This window comes from Diospyros lotus, chromosome 13 (genome assembly GCF_014633365.1).
Source record: "Diospyros lotus cultivar Yz01 chromosome 13, ASM1463336v1, whole genome shotgun sequence".
Classification (NCBI taxonomy): Eukaryota; Viridiplantae; Streptophyta; class Magnoliopsida; order Ericales; family Ebenaceae; genus Diospyros; species Diospyros lotus.
The window spans coordinates 4,621,684-4,643,723 of NC_068350.1; the positions used below are offsets into that span (position 1 = coordinate 4,621,684).

At 34.3% G+C, this 22,040-nt stretch overlaps 2 protein-coding genes across 2 annotated transcripts; both read right to left on the bottom strand.

Moving 5' to 3' along the window:
* Nucleotides 1-235: 235 nt before the first annotated feature.
* Nucleotides 236-1,925, bottom strand: LOC127789036 (UPF0481 protein At3g47200-like). Its single transcript, XM_052317784.1, has one exon. It carries the CDS (start codon nt 1,767-1,769, stop codon nt 423-425), a length of 1,347 nt encoding a protein of 448 aa, XP_052173744.1. The 5' UTR covers nt 1,770-1,925; the 3' UTR covers nt 236-422.
* Nucleotides 1,926-14,385: 12,460 nt separating this feature from the next.
* Nucleotides 14,386-15,957, bottom strand: LOC127789035 (UPF0481 protein At3g47200-like). The gene has a single exon (XM_052317783.1). It carries the CDS (start codon nt 15,829-15,831, stop codon nt 14,485-14,487), a length of 1,347 nt encoding a protein of 448 aa, XP_052173743.1. The 5' UTR covers nt 15,832-15,957; the 3' UTR covers nt 14,386-14,484.
* Nucleotides 15,958-22,040: the final 6,083 nt, after the last annotated feature.

Genomic DNA, 22,040 nt, shown 5'->3' on the forward strand with positions numbered 1-22,040 from the left:
AGAGGGTTCTTTCGCCAGTTGTTTCAAGAGAGCATCACATATTTCCAAGTCCCTCCCGTGACAGTAATGATTCAGCCATCAAATGGTCCGATAATTTTAATGAAATAATATAATAATAATAATAAGACAAAAGGATAAAATATATGTGCTTTTGTTTCATTTCATGTAATTAATTAATATAATTCGGTTGAAAAATATACAAGTTTTCAATAATAGAGCGACCACACACTCTATATATACAAGAAAGGTCTTGTACATTAATTCTGAACCAAAACTTGAATTTTTTGTCTCTTCCGACGGACAAAACAAGAAAAAAAAAATCAAAGAACATAAATGTTATCTAGCTCTAAATGTTCAAATATATTAGTAATTAGTTAAATGATTAAATCAGCTCAAATATCTTTATTTTAGTGTTAAGTTTACTAGGGCTTAGGACGAACATAACCAACAACAGTATAGTAGGTCTGAATCACGGCGAGAACCAGAAGAACAATTGCGGCCAATACCGAGATGAACGACCAAGGGCTGCTAAAGTAAGTGTACACAAATCCCGCCCAGTACACGTGCCAATTGTTCTTGTAATACTGGTTCACATCGTTGAACAGATTCGCCAGATAACTCTGATCGATGTCGAAACTCACATCTTTCCCCAGATTGTTGATCAAGTTGGCCACCTCAAGGTCGGTCCCAAAGTAATTCTCGATGATGCTTCGCTCACAGAGATAACCCACATCTTTAGAAGTATTCATCAAGCAATCCAAGAGAGTCGCATAAGTTGTGAAATGGGTCGAACAGTTCTTGTGACACTGCTCGAACGCGATGCAATTGATCATGAAGCAGCTCATGAAATCGTCAATGGCGATCTTCGGCATCTCGATCACGCCGCGTTTGAACTTCACCACCAGGAAGCTGTCTTCCTTCCTTCCCGGCCGGAGCTGGATTCCGGCGCGGCGCAGGTTGGAGATGCTCTGGATTACGTGGGATGGCACGCCGTTACTGGCTTTCGGCTTGTTTTCCTCCTGCGGAAGGAAGGTTGATCGGAGAAGATCGAGTAGGTGTTTCGGTTGAAGGCCGGTGTATTTTCCGATGACGTGCTCTGGCCGTTGCAGCGAGTAGTTGAAGAAATCCAGAGCCAATTGGGTCAGAGAGTGGCCAGATTTTTCCCCCGGCATCTGTGATAAATCGAACAGGCGCTGGAGAATGAAAAAAGGGACCTGATTCTCCAGTCGGATTAAATCTCTCGAGAAAAACGAATAAACCCACGACATAGATATAAACGGATCGTCTCTCTCGAAGGGAACCACCTTTCCGATCTTCCGCAAAAGCTCGATCAGGAAGCAGCCATCCAGGACCAACATCTCGATGAATTCATTCGCGTCTAAACTTAAAGTCTCGGAATAACACTCTCTGGCTCTCATTTCGAGCGGCTGTATGGCTGTCAAGCAGTCTTCCAAGCTTAAGCCTTTGCTCTGCGTGCGGTTGAGCATGCCGCCGAGGAAGCGCCATTTGTGCTCCTGGATGGTCTCGAGGTGAGGCTCGCCGCGGTGGAGGGGACCGATGGAGACGACGTGGGGCTGGTAGGATCGGCCATTGATGTCGATTAGGGTTTGGGGGACTCTGAAGATGCAGCAGGAGCTCCGGCCGGCAGAGAGGCTGAGGAGCTTCGGCTTGGTCGAGATCTTCTGCTGCATAGCAGCTAACCTGTCTTTGTTGACTTCCCAGACTTGGATTACGTGATCGGCTTCATTTCCGGCTGAATTGCTCCCCATCTCTGAAACCAGAGCAGAAAGGGCTCTTCAATGGCCGGAGGAATTAAAGAATTTGATGCAGTGAACGTGAAGAAGAGGAGGAGGAAGTAGATGTGGGTAGAAGAGACGAGAATAGATATTTAGATAGTGGATATAAGGATGACTATTCAAAGTCAAATTCGCATATGCATGCCATTTTGACTTTAAAACTTTATAATTTTTAAAATAATACAAAAGCCACCCCCCCCCCCCCCCCCCCCCAATCCCATTATTCATTTGATCTGCAGAGAGAGAGAGAGAGAGAGAGAGAGAGAGAGAGGGGGGGGGCGGGGAGGGGTGGATGAGGTTTGACGGTGATCTTTTCCTTATCAAAATCACAAAATTATATATTATTGTGATTCAAAAGTTAGTTAAAAAAAACTTTTACAAAAAATCGCCATGGATTGTCTTGGGACTTTGAAAAGGTCAAAGTTAATTGGTATGACGTGTCCTCCTAGTTTACTACCTTCCGATCGATGTGCTTCCGTGACTCAACTTGACCAATTAAATCCAATTCGAGTCATCTTACCGTTGTTTCATGGTAAGTTCAAGTCATGCCTAGGTCTTAAGATTTTAAATCAATTTCAAGTTTCAATGATGTGTCTTTCATTCCATCGTTTACTAAAGGTAGTCTACAGACGTTTGTTAATCAATATATGAGTTAAAAAAGTCAAGATGTGAAATGCATCTCGAATTTCTATTCTTTCCAACATATTTGTTAAGCTTATCTAACTATTTTTAGAAAAATCATTAATGATCTCTTATCTTAATTTTTCAAGATATGATTGTTCTTCTCCTTCAAGATAAGTATATTTTGATTTTTATAAATAAAAAAAAATGACATTTGTGTCCTTTAGTGTATTTTAAAAAATTTAATAAATAGTTTGATAAAAATTTTAGTTCAAAAATCATTTCGATTTTATCTTAATTATCCCTTATTTTACTCATTTTAACAAACGCTGTCTTACTAAATCTTAAATGATGCAATTGCGAAATGTTTCCAAATTTAAAATACAGCACATTATAAAGAGCATCTATTATTTGTTCCAATGAATGCTTTATTTGATATGAATATAAAGAGTATCTATTACTTTTTTTTTTTACTTATATTGAATATCCATTTTATTTAAAAATTATATGATATTTTCTCATAAGGCTACATAAAAATGGGGTACCCACTAAATTTTATAAAATTATAGGAAATTTCTAATTAATGAAATTTGATAAACTTTTTAACATGTGATGGATACATATTATTATTATTTGATAAAACATAAGATGGCGAGCTTATCGTAAAATTAATGTTTGGCAGTATCTATGTGCTTGAACAACAACTGGATGCTAAAGCCCAAATGGCCACAATTGAATATAGGCTTGTTGGGCTGCAAGCCCCATCTGTTCAAGACCCATCTTAAAATAGCATATTCCTGGTTCGTGGGCTCACTTTGATTTGCCTAGTTCTGGCCCAATGGCCCAATAATAAATGGATATAATATATAAATATAACTACGTTTATACATATAAATGGATATGTAATTAGTATACAAAGAGATATAAAAATTAAACCATCATCAATGACGCTAACACTGTTATGGTCTTAATTCCTCATTTCGTTAATGGGTATTGGTGTCATTAGGTTAATTTCAAAAAAAAAAAAAAAAAATTGTAATCATATTCGATAAATATGGTTAAAAATTGAATAAAATGGATACGGACATGATTATGGGTAAAAAAAAAATAAAAAAATACTAGTTACAAATATAGTTATTAGAAAATAACCTTAACACCTGGTAATCATTAAATGGGCAAAAATCAAAAATCACCCCTAGGGTTTTAAGAAACTATCAAGACACCTTTGCACTATTGAAAACCTAATTTTTTCACTCTATTAAAAGATTATTAACGTTAAGGCCGTAACGACGTGATGGCAATATGATGGCAAAATTGTCTTTTTACACCTCTAGCATGTTTGAATTGTAGGTGTACTTGGCGTCAAACGCTGCTCTTCATCTGAATCATCTTTCTTTTCCATCTTCATCTTCTTCACCTTCCTCGTACCCATCTGGAAATCATCTTCATCTTCTTCGTACTCGTTTGGAAATCATCCTCATCTTCTTCTTTATCTGCATCCTCTTTCTCATACCCATCTGCAAATCTCTCACTCCCTGTCGCTGTTTTGCTCACAAACGCTGCCTGCTGTTGGTTGTCGTCGTTGCCTCTCCAACGGTCAACATCTTTTCCAGTGGCCTAGGTTTGAGTTATTTATCTTCTTTTTTATTCCTGCGATTTGTTGATTTTTTATGAAAGTTTATGTTTCATTCTTTTATTTTGCTTCTTGCTGTGTTTTTATGTTGTGTTGTGTTTTTATGTTATTTTTCTGGTGGCCCAGGTTTAGAAAGTTTCTCTTTTTTTTTTTTGTTTCTGTGATTTGTTGTTTCTTATTGTGTTTTTATGTTATACTATGTTTATATTCTTATTGTAAGACAAAAAATTTTGATTTATTAATAATATTCTTTTTTATTTATTTTTCATATTTATCTTTTGGTATGGGTCATGATTTTGCTCTTTAGATACAACCATGGCTAGGTTATATTTACTGGTAATCAATTAAAATTTTCTGAAGGCATGTGAAAATTGTCTTATTTGATACAACCATGGCTAGGTTGTATCAAATAAGACAACACTCTTTTTAAACCCACAGTTCAAGTTATAATATTTTTATCTAAAAATATTATTAAAATAATATCGATAATGAATTATTTTCTTTTTAATGTGACAATATAATTAAATCATATCATTATTTTTTGTAAAAATCTTGTATAATTATATTTTATCATCAAGATTTATAACAAAATTATAGTTTCAGTCTAATAATAAAATATCAATTAAGTCATTATACTTTAATTTTGGGTCAATTTAATTATTATATTTTAAAAATATTAAATAAACTATTGTGCTTAACCATTACCCTTAACATTATCCTAATTAAAAGTAATGCTAATCATTGTTTACTTTCTTAACTAAATATATCATGCATTTTTGTATAATAGATACACCATATTTTGTAACATTTCATCAACTAATTAATGTTTTGTGAACAATACAGCAATTAAAGTGTGCGACATCAAGGGTTACTCTTGAATGTATAAGTAATATTTTTATTTATTATAAGTAATTTGAATATTTTACAATTGAAAATAAGATGTAAGAATTTTAATTAATAAAAATAATAATCAAATGGCGAAACAATCCTTACACTATAAAAAGAATAAAAATTTTATTATTTTTTTATTAGGCCTGATTAAAATAAAATTTTTCTTATTATTTAATTTAAAAAACTCACCTAATTATTGACTATAACTTACAAAAAAAAAAAAGTTCCCAAGTTAAAAGACACATGTACTTCAATTAATATAATTAAGTGAAGAACAAAGAAGGGAAGAATGATACAATAGCATGTATACATGAGGGTTAAAACATAATTTATATTTTCATACAATGTAATGGTGCGAGAAAATTAACCACTCGTTACCAAGGCTTAGAGAGAGAAATTGATTTTAGCGAATTGCATTCAGAAACAATTAAGTACTGTAATTCTTTGATTTTTGAGGATTCGAGATGACATCTTCAACGGCCGGTCTTCTGGATCCCCTATCGTGCATAGAGAATTTGTGAGAGAGTCAGTGATGTAGAACAATAACACAAACTATAACCTCAGATACTGCCCTTATTAAAAACGTATCTTTTAAATCTCATAGCACCTCATAATCATTTTAACATAAGTGATTACACTGTGAGCCCACCTGGGCTTACATAATACACATTCATCTAAAAAATATAAAACATTAATCTTAACATAGGTACAATGACACCCAGGACCTAGTTTCGGGAAAACTCTACACTCGTTATCATGACTCGATGATCTGGACCCGACTTTACCGAGCGTACCTGCGATCTCAGGATACTCTTATCTGGAATGATGGAAAGCAAATGTGAGTCACAAGACTCAGCAAGCTCTAGAAAGAAAGGTTGTAGGATACAGACAAAACTCTACCCATAACACCCCATGCAATTCATGTCAATGCAACGTCATGTCATACCATGCCCAATACCTGCCTTATTTTCAGATGCATAAACATATAATAAACTTCACATAAACGGTCCTTGAGGCCCACATCAAACACATATTAGCACCCTCCCACGTACAAACATGTTGCAGTCTAAAATAGGCTATCATTTCATCATTCAATAGGACCCGCATTTTCTTGACCATGGTCGGCTTTTCCTAACATTCAACGTTTGGCTTTTCATGTCTTCCCTCGGGCTTCCCCCGAGCTAATCACTAAGGTCTTACCGTGGGCCACGCCACCATGGGTTTCACTCCCAAGGTCTTACCGTGGGCCATGCTGCCACCCATACGCATCACTTAAAACCATACATTCTCACCATGCAGTGCAACAAATAGGAAATCCAATGGCTTTTGTAGCATAAACGTGATGACAAGGCCCCCATAAACCAAGCATCAAGTCATGTTACGCCCACATAGGAATTCACACATGCGATATGCTCTAAATGCACCGACTCACCTAAAGAACCCAAATCGGCTCTTAGACCAACCGGGTCATGCAATTGCTCACACATCCCATCACACACAAAGCATGTCCCAATAGTGAATGTAACCCAAACCCTATGCAGCACACACATCATGATATGCGCAAGCCAAGGTGGGAATCTGGTAGTACCAGCTCTTCTGGCCCGTCTAGCGCTTATTGTAACAGCCGATAACTGGCGCCCATACATCCAGCCATTAATTGCCACGACCCACGATTGACAGTTAGTGGCTTTGTATCCCATAACCCTATGACACACAGTAAATTTAGTCACTTAAATCCCTTATTTCGCACACTTTATTTATGACAACATAAACACCATTATATCATTCACGTTCTCATCTCTTCTCATACACAGGAAACCACCTTCACCTTCATAATAAATTATTAACAAAACTCCATGTTAGGATTTATGATTCAAAATGTATTTTTTCATATAATTGATATATTTTGTTTGTATGCATTTTGTTATATATTTGGTTTCATCTTATGTTCATTTAACTAACATTTAAATGTGTAAATAATCTGCTGTTTATATTGTGGGCCATTAGCTATTGGGCCGAGATCTATTTTCTGAGCCAAGCCCATTTGTCATGCGGCCCATGCATTTTTTGCCCCAACCCGGTTGCCTGCTGCAGCTATTTAAGGGCAGCTTCTTGCCCTAATCTTAACAGACCTGCTATTATTCTCTCATTTGAAACCCTAAGATCGACACTCTTGAAATGAGACTCTCTCTCGCTTGTAAATCTTTCTCTCGTTCGATTGGCTTCGATTTTGTTGGTAAGATCACACGGTAAGGTTGTATTGCTTTAATCTCTGTTGTTGAATCGCTTGAGGCGTGAGAGATTTGGTGTAATTGATAGATCAGATTCTTGACACGATCTTGAGATCGGTAGAACATATTCTATACTTGTTCTTGTATTTTGTTTCTGATTTCAGTTGATGTATTTGCAATACGTTTTTATTCTTGTTGTGATCTTGTAATCCGGTTGTAATCGAAAGCTATTAGTGGATTGACTAGAGGCGGAGCCTCTACCGTGAGTAGGATCTATTGATCCGAACACATATATTCTTGTGTTCTTTACTTTTCTCAATTTTATACTTGGTCTTGGTTGGTTTGGCCGATTGTACAGGTTACAATACATTAACAGGTGGTATCAGAGCCCTAGAGATTAAAGATCCGGGCCGAACCGTGTTAGATCCAAAAAGGTAAACACGAAGATCTTTTTCGGATCTTCAATTGGGTAAGAAATTTCGCATTTGCCCTAATATTGCGATCTGTTTTATTTTTTTGCCCTAATTTCATAATCATTACTGTTTTTCAGTAATTGTGTATGTGTGATTTCTGATTTGCTTAAATTCCTTGTCTCGAGTTATTTAAAGCATGCTCAAATCTGCTTGACTCCTGTATCTTTTCTTTCCCTAACTCTTTCGGAAGTTCTTGATTTCGTTTATCATCTAATAAGTCTTTCGTTCTGTTTTGGCTAATACTGTATTGAATTCTTGTTTTTTGTTTTAAATCCAAAATTGTTTTTTCTTTAAAATCAGTGTTTAAAATCTGATTTGTCTAAAAGGTTTTGAGCTTGTCTGTTTGGACTGCTTAACTTGTTCGATTCTTGATTAACCTGTTTTAGCCTGCTTATATTTTTTCTATATGGCTCCATCTAAATTGGAAGTAGAGAAATTTGATGGCCATGGTGATTTTAGCATGTGGCAGAAAAAGATGAAAGCAGTGCTTGTCCAACATCGGTGTGCAAAGACTCTGTTGGAAATAAAGGAGGAAAAGGATAAGCAACTCTCCATGACCGCCCAAGAAAGACAGGATATGGATGAGATGGCTTTTTCCTTGATCATCCTCAGCCTAGCAGACAATGTCCTGCGCCAGGTAAATGAAGAAGAATCAACTGCAAATGTATGGTCTAAGTTGGAGTCCTTGTATATGACTAAGTCTCTAACTAATAAAATATTTTTGAAAGAACAGTTGTTTGGATTTAAAATGAACCCTGCAAAAACTCTAGAGGAAAATCTAGATGAATTTAAAGTGATTACAATAGAATTAGCCAATGTTGATGAAAAAATTTCTAATGAGAATCAAGCTATTATTTTGTTAAACTCTTTGCCAGAAGCTTATAAAGATCTTAAAACAGAAATTAAATATGGTAGATCTTCTTCGACCTTAGAAGATGTGTTGTCAGCTCTTAGATCTAGGGATCTTGAGGTTAAGAGGGATAATAGGTCAAGTTCTGCAGAGGGTCTGCAGGTTAGTGGTCAAGTGGATAGAATTACCTATGACTGGGGGGGTCAAGAAAGGGATACTCAACAACCAAGACTTGCTGGTACTGTAAGAAGAAGGTCACTTAAGGAAAGAGTGTTTTAAAAGGAAGAAGGATCTTTAGAAAAATAAAGTTAGAGAAGAATCGGCCAACCTGATTGATGGTTATGAGAGTATAGAAGCTCTGTAGGCTTGGAGTCTAGGCATTAAAAGTCTAGGGCACATTGGTCATAAGAGAACTGTTAGAGTTAAGCATGTTAGGCATGAATGGATTTGTTTAGGTTTGCAACCTAGAGGGCTGTATAAATCCTGTTTTATGGTATGGGGAAGAGTTTCCCATAGATGCCTGTGTTTTGATTCCCATGGGTTGTAAGTTGCTTTCTCTGTCTCTTTATTGTGAGCTGTTATGAGTTCCTGGTTTCTGTCTAGGATCTGTTTCTAGATGTTGATGTCTGCCTAGTCTTGTAGTATTTGATGGCCTTGTAGAATTAGACTTACCTGAACAAACTGATAATGTACAGTTTGAGGTGAAAATTTGTCAGTCTTAAGGTGGAACCTTAGGAAATTTCTGTCTAATGGAAGGCTGAATGTTAGCCCTGATGTTTTGTTTATAGAAGTCTTGATAGAGGTTTATGTTGTTTTAAATAAGGCATGTATTAGTCATGTTGGTCTCAGTTTTTTAAGTTTGAGCAAGCTGTGTTGTTGCTCAATGTGCTCCTATTGTAGGTGGGAGAGTTTGTAGAGGTCTCTGGTCAAGTCCACTATTAAATCCATTCTTGAATCAAGGTGGAATTTGTTAGGATTTATGATTCAAAATGTATTTTTTCATATAATTGATATATGTTGTTTGTATGCATTTTGTTACATATTTGGGTTTTATCTTATGTTCATTTAACTAACATTTAAATGTGTAAATAATCTGCTGTTTATATTGTGGGCCATTAGCTATTGGGCCGAGCCCATTTGTCATGCGGCCCATGCATTTTTTGCCCCAACCCGGTTGCCTGCTGCAGCTATTTAAGGGCAGCTTCTTGCCCTAATCTCAACAGACCTGCTATTACTCTCTCATTTGAAACCCTAAGATCGACACTCTTGAAGTGAGACTCTCTCTTGCTTGTTAATCCTTCTCTCGTTCGATTGGCTTCGGTTTTGTTGGTAAGATCACACGGTAAGGTTGTATTGCTTTAATCTCTGTTGTTGAATCGCCTGAGGCGTGAGAGATTTGGTGTAACTGATAGATCAGATTCTTGACACGATCTTGAGATCGGTAGAACAAATTCTATACTTGTTCTTGTATTTTGTTTCTGATTTCAGTTGATGTATTTGCAATACGTTTTTATTTTTGTTATGATCTTATAATCCGGTTGTAATCAAAAGCTATTAGTGGATTGACTAGAGGCGGAGCCTCTACCATGAGTAGGATCTATTGATCAGAACACGTATATTCTTGTGTTCTTTACTTTTCTCGATTTTATGCTTGTTCTTGGTTGGTTTGGCCGATTGTACAGGTTACAATACATTAACACTCCATAATCTTGACCACATCCATTTTCTAAGAATCTAGCCCCAACAGGTTCGGCATTATTCCCAAGGAAAGCGGAGCGATACGAAACTCCGTGACAGTCGAAATGAAAAACACCAAGACGTCATTACTTAACTCATTCCATTAATAGTAAACTTATTAATATAATATAAATTATATGATGGTTACCACGCAGATTATTGTTATTAATGGGTGGAACCGAGTCAAGGTGAGAGAGGGAATAACATATGAGAAACTACGAAAACTTTAATGGGAAATAAAGAATACGAGTATAGGGTTAGGAGCTTGTCTGAAACCGGCTGATTCCTGCCTCTTTTGTGCTCCCGTTGCGAAGTAAAATATTTTGCTGCGTTTAATAGAATCATGACTTAAATTAATTAAATCTTACCGCATAAAATTTATAATTTAAACATATCACACTTTTACTAATTTTTACTCACGTACCTGATCACTTTCTATGCCGAAATAATCCCAAAATTCCTTTATTTTCTTTATTTTATTTTCCTTCCCTTTCTTCTTCTTCTTTTTCCTCGCGCTTCCTTCTCTGCACGCATCAGCGGCCACCCGCCGTTGCCTCATTCCACTAGCCGCTGCTGCCTTAGGCCAGCGATACCGCTGGCCAACCCTGCTACCAGCGCCGCCACCCACGGTCGCGCATTGTTGCCCGCGTCGCCCCCCGGCTACTGCTTTGCTCGGCTGCCATGGCTGAGCTCCACTCGGCCAGCTTCCATGGCAGCCATGCATCACGCCTCTCTCCCTCTTTCTATCTCTCCATCTCTCTCCCTTTCCCTTCTTCTCTCCCTCTCGACTGAGCTCTCTTCCTTTCCCGATCTCTCAGCCCCCTGCTCCCACGAGCCTTTTCTTTCTTCCTTCTCTATTTTAAGAGAAAATGGCCCCCTGTAGCATGCTTGGGGGCCACGCACCTATACCTATATATACGTATATATTATATATATATATTAGTTCATTAATTTAAGTTAAATTAATTTAATTTACACATTTTTTTCTTATTATTATCATTGTTATTATTTTTAAATCCTCAAATATTCAATATGGATCTTAGTTATCGAAATTTGATAATTATTATCGGCTCCAAAATTTCAGGATGTTACATTCATCATGCATGAATCAATTTAAATATGCAACTTATATTAATATATATCTTCATCATGAGTCGATTTAAATATGTAACTTATATTAATAATATGTATATTATGAAATTATATCAATTTTTAAGATTCGGATTATATAATTAAAGAAGTATGAAAATTTCGATTACAAATGGATCTCTACTCCATTCATTTTAATTAAGATTCAGTTTTTAAAAATAAAAACTTGCAATCATTTAGTGTTATATGTTTTTATTTCCAAAATTCTGAAAAAAAAAGGAACGAAAGGAAGAAAATATGACAAGGAATTCAATTGGTCCCTAATTAAGAGTTGTCAATTTGTGAGTCTAGAAAATGAACTAAAATACAAGAGCAATCATACATACATATATGACAAAATTCTAAGAAAAAAAAAAGGCAGAAAATATGTCAAGTAATTCAATTGGGCCCTAAACTCTAGAAAATGAACTAAAAATTGTCGATTTTTGTGACTCTAGGAAATGAACTAAAATACGAGGACAATCATACATACATGATAAGATTGCGAAAAATTTCAATAAATTTAAGTAATATGTCGACCTAAAATTTCCTTAAATCATTTTACATTCATCATATTGAAGAAGTTGAATTAGTCCACACGTCTCACTTTGTCAAAACATGGACAAATGTATGGCCTCTTTCTAAAATTTTTTAAATGTTCAAGAACAAATTTAATAAAATTTTTAAATACTTAGTATAAGACTTAATTATAATCTTACGATATTATAATTGATGGAGTTAATTTCATGTACTTATAATTATGATTGAACGAGACAAATTATTCAAATTTATAAACCAATAATAAGATTATCTAATATTAATGATCACACAAGGCACTCAAGTTGAAGTCTAAATACAATAATAATCAATTATTATTATTATTATTAAGATATAATAATAAATTTATAACATCACTTTAGATATTTCGTTCTAAGAAGGTGTTATTGGGGAATTGAATAAATTTTTCAAAGTGAAATGAAGTGTTGATATTTTATTCATCTATAAAACATTAATTATTAAATATTAACTACTAAATCTTAAATACAAAGGTTGGCCAAACATTAATTATTAAAGTGAAATGAGGTTCCTTTCAAAATTTTCTTATTCCCAACATTATAATTTTCTTTGGGGATGGTTTAGACATCGGATACCCTTCTGAAGAAAGGGTATCCAAATCTCTTTTACAATGACAATGACAACAGGCCAACTGCACAGCGTTGATCTAAATGAAATTCAATAGCTTTTACAGGTTATCATTAATGTTAGCGCAATCAATGATCATCAGGAGTGGCTTCGTATTTAATGTTTCATTAAAGTACTTATATTAGAATTCATAATTAGGCAGTGTTTAATTTGCAATCGTTTTGACTGTTAAGCAAGCCAAAAGAAATTAAATTCTAATATATATGGTTGGCTACTATATCTATTATATATATATATATATATATGTTAATAATAATTCCACATGCATGGAAGCCTTCAGTATCACACATGCAAGGTTGGCCCCGGTGTTCAGGATCTGTGTGTCGTCAATTTTATATCAATTAATTGGAATTTGGAAGCTTGTGGATAAATAATAATAAAAAAAAAATTGGACCGAAAAGTGCAATAATTGCGTAATGAAATTGAAATCTCTCCACGAGGTGGAAGCCTATAGATAACGATTGACTGGGTAGATAGCCAAGATGGCAAATATGCAGAGAGAGACAGAGATGATAGCTAGATCTGTATTCGACAAGAATTAATTAGAGCTTGAATATTATAATTCATGTATTTAATTCCTAGAGGGTTCTTTCGCCAGTTGTTTCAAGAGAGCATCACATGTTTCCAAGTCCCGTGACAATAATGATTCAGCCTTCAAATGGTCCGATAATTTTAATGAAATAATAATAATAAGACAAAAGGATAAATTATATATGCTTTTGTTTCATTTCATGTAATTAATTAAAATAATTCGGTTGAAAAATATACAAGTTTTCAATAATAGAGCGACCACACACTCTATATATACAACAAAGGTCTTGTACAGCCTGTATGGGCAACTCAATTGGTCGTAGATGGTGAAGTTTGAGACAAGAACCAAGGATCGAGTCTTGCAGCGATAGTGTGGGAGAAATCTCTCAAATAAGGGGGGCTCCTTGTGCGCAGTGAACACTGGTCTAGTCGTTGTGCTCAGTTAAGTCACCATGATTAACATCCCTCTACGTTCCTGTCGAGCCGGGGTAGAGGGCGTCCGGGACCTTTTGGGACAAGAAAAGTCTTGTACATTAATTCTGAACCAAAACTTGATTTTTTTTGTCTTTTCCGACGGACAAATAAGAAAAAAAAAATCAAAGAACATAAATGTTATCTAGCTCTAAATGTTCAAATATATTAGTAATTAATTAAATGATTAAATTAGCTCAAATATTATTATTTTAGGAGGCGTTTGGTACAGGAAAAATTTTAAAATTCTTAAAAATATTTGGTTGGAAATCTATATTTCCATATTTGATACAACTTTTTTATAAAAAGAATCATGGAAAATAAGATTTTGAGAATGATTTTTAAATAACTTTATCATAAAAAAAATTTCATGAGAGGTTGGGAATCCAATTTTTTCATGAACTTGAAAATATTTTTAACAAAAAAAAAAACCAAAACATCCTTTACCCTTTTATAACTCCATACAATTGTATTATATATATTATAATATATTTATATTATTTATTATGAAATATTATATATATTAAAATAAATATTCATACAAATATATATATATTATATATACACACGCATATATATACATAATGTATAAAAAATATATTTTTTTTAATTTTTTAAAAATATTGTGGCTCCTAATATTTTATATAATAGAAAAAATTTATCATTTTTAAATAAAAAATTAAATAAGGATAATTTTGAAAAAAGAATATAAATTTTTAAGAATATTACATTTAAATTAAACATATAAATGTAAAATTCCTAGAAAAGAATACTAAATATTTCTTAGAATATTTAAACCTAATCAAATATAGAATTGCACTAATCCTAAGAATTAAAAATTTTTAAGAATATATTTAAATATAAAATTATAAATCTTAAAAATTTAAAAATTTCTGCCACACCAAACACGTTAAGTTTATTAGGGCTTAGGACGAACATAACCAACAACAGTATAGTAGGTCTGAATCACGGCGAGAACCAGAAGAACAAATGCGGCCAATACCGAGATGAACGACCAAGGGCTGCTAAAGTAAGTGTACACAAACTCCGCCCAGTACACGTGCAAAGTTTTCTTGTAATACTGGTTCACATCGTTGAACAAATTCGCCAGATAACTCTGATCGACGTCGAAACTCACATCTTTCCCCAGATTGTTGATCAAGTTGGCCAACTCAAGGTCGCTCCCAAAGCAATTCTCGATGATGCTTCGCTCACAGAGATGACCCACATCTTTAGAAGTATTCACCAAGCAATCCAAGAAAGCCGCATAAGTTGTGAAATGGGACGAACAGTTCTTGTGACACTGCTCGAACGCGATGCAATTGATCATGAAGCAGCTCATGAAATCGTCAATGGCGATCTTAGGCATCTCGATCACGCCGCGTTTGAACTTCACCACCAGGAAGCTGTCTTCTTTCCTTCCCGGCCGGAGCTGGATTCCGGCGCGGCGCAGGTTGGAGATGCTCTGGATTACGTTGGATGGCACGCCGTTACTGGCTTTCGGCTTGTTTTCCTCCGGCGGAAGGAAGGTTGATCGGAGAAGATCGAGCAGGTGTTTCGGTTGAAGGCCGGTGTATTTTCCGATGACGTGCTCTGGCCGTTGCAGCGAGTAGTTGAAGAAATCCAGAGCCAATTGGGTCAGAGAGTGACCGGATTTTTCCCCCGGCATCTGTGATAAATCGAACAGGCGCTGGAGAATGAAAAAAGGGACCTGATTCTCCAGTCGGATTAAATCTCTCGAGAAAAATGCATAAACGCACGGCATAGATATAATAGGATCATCTCTATCGAAGGGAACCACCTTTCCGAACTTCCGCAAAAGCTCGATCACGAAGCAGCCATCCAGAACCAACATCTCGATGAATTCATCCGTGTCTAAACTTAAAGTCTCGGAATAACACTCTCTGGCTCTCATTTCGAGCGGCTGTATGGCTGTCAAGCAGTCTTCCAAGCTCAAGCCTTTGCTCTGCGTGCGGTTGAGCATGCAGCCGAGGAAGCGCCATTTGTGCTCCTGGATGGTCTCGAGGTGAGGCTCGCCGCAGTGGAGGGGACCGATGGAGACGACGTGGGGCTTGTAGGATCGGCCATCGACGTCGATTAGGGTTTCGGGGACTCTGAAGATGCAGCAGGAGCTCCGGCTGGCAGAGAGGCTGAGGAGCTTCGGCTTCGTCGAGATATTCTGCTGCATAGCAGCTAACCTGTCCTTGTTGACTTGCCAGACTTGGATTACGTGCTCGGCTTCATTTCCGGCTGAATTGCTCCCCATCTCTGAAACCAGAGCAGAAAGGGCTCTCCAATGGCCGGAGGAATTAAAGAATTTGATGCAGTGAACGTGAAGAAGAGACGAGACTAGATATATAGATAGTGGATCTAAGGATGACTATTCAAAGTCAAATTCCATATGCATGCCATCTTGTCTTTAAAACTTTATAATTTTTAAAATAATACAAAAGCCAGCCCCCCAATCCCATTATTCATTTGATCTGCAGAGAGAGAGAGAGAGAGAGAGAGAGTGGTGGATGAGGTTTGATGGTGATATTTTCCTTATCAAATCCAAAAATTATACATTATTGTGATTCAAAAGTTAGTTCAAAAAACTTTTACAAAAAAGCGCCATGGATTGTCTTGGACTTTGAAAAGGTCAAAGTTAATTGGTATGACGTGTCCTCCGAGTTTACTACCTTCCCATGTGCTTCCGTGACTCAACTTGGCCAATTAAATACAGTACAATTCAAACCATCTTACCGTTGTTTCATGGTAAGTTTAAGTCATGCCTAGGTCTTAAGATTTTAAATCAATTTCAAGTTTCAACGATGTCTCCTTCATTCCATCATTTACCGAAGGTAGTCTATTTGTTTAGGTAACGTTTATTAATATGAGTAAAATAAATTCGGAATAATTTTTGGATCAAAATATGGAATGATCAAAATAAAGTTAAGAAGTATTTCAAGATTTTTATTAAACTATTTGTTAAATTTTTTAAAATGCACTAAAAGATACAAATGTCATTTTTTTCTTATTTATAAAGATCAATATATGCTTATCTTAAAGGAGATGAGAGATAAGTAAATCTTGAAAGATCAAGATAAGAGGTCATTAATGATTTTTTCAAAAATGATCAGATAAGTTTAACAAATATATTGAAAAATATAAAAGTCCAGAATTTATCCCATATCTTGAATTTTTTATTTCATATCTTAATTAACAAACGTCCCCTTACTAAATCCTGAATGATCCAACTGCCAAATGTTTCTAAATTTAAAATACACAGCACATTATAAAGAGTATCTATTATTTGTTCCAATAAATGCTTTAGAGATTTGATATAAATATAAAGAGTATCTATTATTTTTTGTAATTATATCATCTTACCTCATAAAGGCCACATAAAAATGGGGTACCCACTAAATTTTATAAAATCATAGGAAATTTCTAATTAATAAAATTTGATAAACTTTTAACATGTGAAGGATACATTCTATTATTTAATGAAACTTAAGATGGCGAGCTTATGGTAGAATTAATGTTTGGCAGTATCTATGTGCTTGAACAACAACTGGATGCTAAAGCCCAAATGGCCACAATTGAATATAGGCTTGTTGGGCTGCAAGCCCCATCTGTTCAAGGCCCATCTTTAAATAGCATATTCCTGGTTCATGGGTTCACTTGGATTTGCCTAGTTCTGGCCCAATGATCCAATAATAAATGGATATAATATATAAATATATCTACATTTATACATATAAATATATATGTAATTAGTATACAAAGAGGTATAAAAATTAAACCATCATCAATGACGCTAACACTGTTATGGTCTTAATTCCTCATTTCGTTAATGGGTATTGGTGTGATTAGGTTAATTTCAAAAAATAAAAATTGTAATCGTATTCGATAAATATGGTTAAAAATTGAATAAAATGGATACGGACATGATTATGGGTAAAAAAAAAAAATACTAGTTACAAATATAGTTATTGGAAACTAACCTTAATAATTGGTAATCATTAATTTAAGGGCAAAAATAAAAAATCACCCCTAAGTTTTAAGAAACTACCAAGACACCTAATTTGCACTATTGAAAACCTAACTTTTTCGCTCTATCAAAAGATTATTAACGTTAAGGGTAACGACGTGATGGCAATATGATGGCAAAATTGTCTTTTTACACCTCTGACTATCTGAACTGTAGGTGTACTTGGCGCCAAACATTGCTCTTCATCTGTATCATCTTCTTCTTCCATTTTCATCTTCTTCACCTTTATCGTACTCATTTGGAAATCATCTTCATATTCCTCGTACTCGTTTGAAAATCATCTTCTTCTTCATCTGCATCATTTTTCTCATACCCATCTGCAAATCTCTCATTCCCCATTGTCGTTTTGCTCGCAAACGCCGCCTGCTGCTGGTTGTCATTGCTGCCTTCGCTTTTACTGTTGCTTCTCCAATGGTCAGCATCTTTTCCAGTGGCCCAGGTTTGAGTAATTTCTCATCTTTTTTGTTTATGTGATTTGTTGATTTTTTTTTATGAAAATTTATGTTTCATTCTTTTATTTTGCTTCTTAATGTGTTTTTATGTTGCACTGTGTTTTTATGTTACTTTTTCGGTGGCCCAAGTTTAGAAAGTTTCTCTTCTTTTTTGTTCCTGTGATTTGTTATTTCTTATTGTGTTTTTATGTTGTGTTGTGTTTATGTTCTTATTATGAGACAAAAAAAAAATTGATTTATTAATAATATTCTATTTTTATTTATTTATCATATTTATCTTTTGGTATGGGTTATGATCTTGCTCTTCACATATGGCCATGGCTAGATTCTATTTATTGGTAATTAATTCAAATTTTCTCAAGGCATGTGAAGAATGGCCATGGTTGGGTTGTATCGAATAAGAAAACACTATTTCCAAACCCACAGTTCAAATTATAATATTTTTATCTAAAAATATTATTAAAATAATATCAATAATGAATTATTTTCTTTTCAATGTGAGAATATAAATAAATCATATCATTATTTTTTGTAAAAATCTTGTATAATTATCTTTTATCATCATGATTTATAACAAAATTATTGGATCGTCCGGGTCCAATCTCAGCTCATCTTTAGGCCCAATCTCGGCCTATCTCTTGATCTTGCACTAGCTTGTCACAACATCATTGCAACTTCTACTAGGTATCCACACGGCCACCTTAGATCTAATCTTCATTAATGGCGGATCCCATCCACATTAATGGGGTCTTATCGCCACCATACTGTTACTTGGGAACTTCCATCGGTGCCGGATACTCAGTCCTATCACTTGCAAACGCACAACGTATATATGCAGAATGACATCTCCTCCTCCTATATCAGCCAACTCTTTTTAGAACAAATGTATGTTTTGTCCACTGACCTACTAATACACTGCCCCTTTCATTACTCTTACTCACTTGAGCGTCAGAGTGTTTGCAGGTGTCAGCTACCCTTCCGACAGACCCGTCGCTAGAGCTTGCACATCCCCGTCTTTGATCGCCCCTTTTTTTTGGTTAGGAAAGAACAATTATAGTTTCAGTCTAATAATAAAATATCAATTAAGTCATTGTACTTTAATTTTGGATCAATTTAATTATTATATTTTAAAATATATTAAATAAATTATTACACTTTTATAACTACACCTTCCTAACTTTTATAATTATATTTTTATTTATAACTAGTACCTACACTTGTTAGCTTCATAATGAAAATACATCTTTTTATGGTTTTTAGTTGACTCATAAATCTTCACAAAGCTTTTTTCCCACAATTGCATTTCCTATTCTTGAACATTATCATTCCACCATTTGCATTACTTATGGCATTTGAGGTAGAAAAAGCCATGAGGTTGTTTGCTGAGGTGGGAAAGATGGTGAGGAATGCTATTTCCCTTGGTTCACTTGGGAGTTGTGGTATTTCAGTAAATAGGGAATAAGAGAAGATAGTGATTTATGGCATTTGGGTATAGTTTTTATAAGCTAAAAACTAATCATTGATCATGCAATGGTAACATTTTGTTGAAATTTTATTAATCAATTTTCTTTTATTTTTTTATTTCATTGCTCCTGTTGGTTCTAATTATTTATTTGTTTTAATCATTCATATGGGTTCTATAGGGGTACTTTGGTACATTCCATTGTCACTAAATTTCAAGACAAACGGATGATTAATAGTAAGGTGCTCTGTACAACATCTATTAATTTACAAGGTGGAAAAGATGGGTTTTCAATAATGTAAGGGTGTCAAGGTAGTTTCTTAAAATCGCAGGGGTGGTTTTTAATTTTTGTCCTTAATTTAAATATAACTTAAGTATGTATTTTTTTATTCATGTATTTTTGTGCATTAGGTTGCCCATTTTTCACTTTAATAATTTTTTTTAATTTTTATTGAAAATTTTAATTAATTTGTTGAAAATGTTACAAATAAAAACACCGAATATGATTAATTCATCGGTCACAAACTCGATAATGAAAATTCATAATTTTGTGATTAGGGTTACTAATATAAAACCACAATTGAGAAACATTCATCCTAAAAATCATAGCCAAACAAATCCTAGCCCTCCTTTGGTTAATGTTAAATGGTGTGAAGAAGTTGAAATGGGCAGGTTAATAAGGCTACCAACAAGATTTGTAATGAGACAAAATTGATATTCAAGGATGGTATCCAATTAATTGCACCAACCTAATCCAAGGAAGCAAACGATTTACTTTTGGTTGCAAGTGAAGGTGAATAAGTTTATGGAAACATGAGGGCCTGCAAGAGCCTCGGCTGCCCCCACTTTTGCTTGGCTGCTTTACTGCTTAGCTTAGTGGACAAAACCAAGCCATTAGTTGTCCCATTTCACCATTATCATTAACCCAATCCTAAGTGCAGAGAATGTTGCAATTTTTTTTCAATTCCAAATGGTTGCTTGCTTTTGGGACTAAAACAATATCACATCATATATAATATTTCCCAATTTGTTCTTTTCAACTATATATGAAATTTTAAAATATATATGTTATGTATAATATAATTCATCCAATTATGACATCTTTGTGTAAAAAAAAAAAAAAATTATTTCTCTTAGGTAATGTTTATTAACTAAGATATAGACTGAAAAAATTAAGATATGAAAAATACTTTAGACAAAAGTGTTTTTTATTGTATTTATTAAATTTATTTGACGACATTTAAAAAAGAAGTCACATGACTTTTTATTTGGGTTTTTCAAGATAAATTTATCTCTCATCTTTCAGGATAAATTTATATTGTTTTTTTACAAATAAGAAAAAATGATACATATGTCATCTAGTGTATTTTAAAAAGATTTAACAAACAGTTTGATAAAAATATTAAAATAATTATTAGTTTTATCTTTGATAATTTTATATTTTGATTAAAGTATTTCAACTTTATATTGATATAATCTTATTTTACTTATTTTAGCAAACACTACCTTATTAAATGAAAAGGGGTTAATGTTAGGGTATGTATTGAATAATTCCATTCAACTTCCATAATTCATTAATCTTAGAATTGCTTCTACCTTAAAGAAAGAAGTTGGGCTTTCTAGTCTAGGTAGGTGGGTTATACTAATCAGGGTTTTCAAATCCCTTTTTGTCTTCTTCTTGTAGTATATATATATAAATAATAACAAGGTATCAAATTTTAATTTTACTTAGATAAAGTCGACTCATTTAAATTTCTCCATACACAAACTTTTAAGGTTTTTTTTATTTATTTTAATTGTTGTTTTGTGTAAAGCAATGATGAATGTGACTTTAATAATTGGGATTAAGCCTCTAAGATAAGATATCATAATGTAAATGGAAGAAATAATTCCCCTCTAATGGTGGACCCATCACGAGTTAATTTGAATACAGCTTGCACATGTTACAGACAAGCTAGCTGCAATCAATCCATGGAGGTCCATTATAATGGATGTACTTTGCTTAACAAACCACAAGCTATTGATGATAAAGCAATTAAGAAATGCAGAGAATCCAGAAGGGGGGGTTGGCCACAGGCGGAAAGCATAGGATTAAAGCAAAAGATGGAAATATAAAAGGGGAATAAAGAAAGATAGAGATGCCAGTTTTATCCATAGAAAAAGGCTTGGAAGCTGCTTTCATGGCTCAAAACTACTTGTTCCTTGCTGAAACTTTTGTCTAAGCATCTCTCTTTACATGGTTTCAGGGAAGCTCTCTCAACTCAAAAGTGTTCTCATATTAGTTGGAAATTATGGGCAATCAATCACAATATTTATAGTAACTTAGCATAAAATAATGGCATTTATATTGAGTTTACCTAATTAAATCTTAGAACACACAATAATTAAGAGAAGATGTACCATTTAAAGGCACCTATCTTAATTACTATCTCATAATAATGAGAGAAATCTATCAATCAATAATTGTGTAGATTTTTTTTTATAATATAATTAATTATGACGGTATAGTTTTTGAACAAACAAAA

Coding starts and splice junctions, on each gene's coding strand:
- LOC127789036 (XM_052317784.1), bottom strand. CDS start 1,769: ATGGGGAGCAATTCAGCCGGAAATGAAGCCGATCACGTAATCCAAGTC.
- LOC127789035 (XM_052317783.1), bottom strand. CDS start 15,831: ATGGGGAGCAATTCAGCCGGAAATGAAGCCGAGCACGTAATCCAAGTC.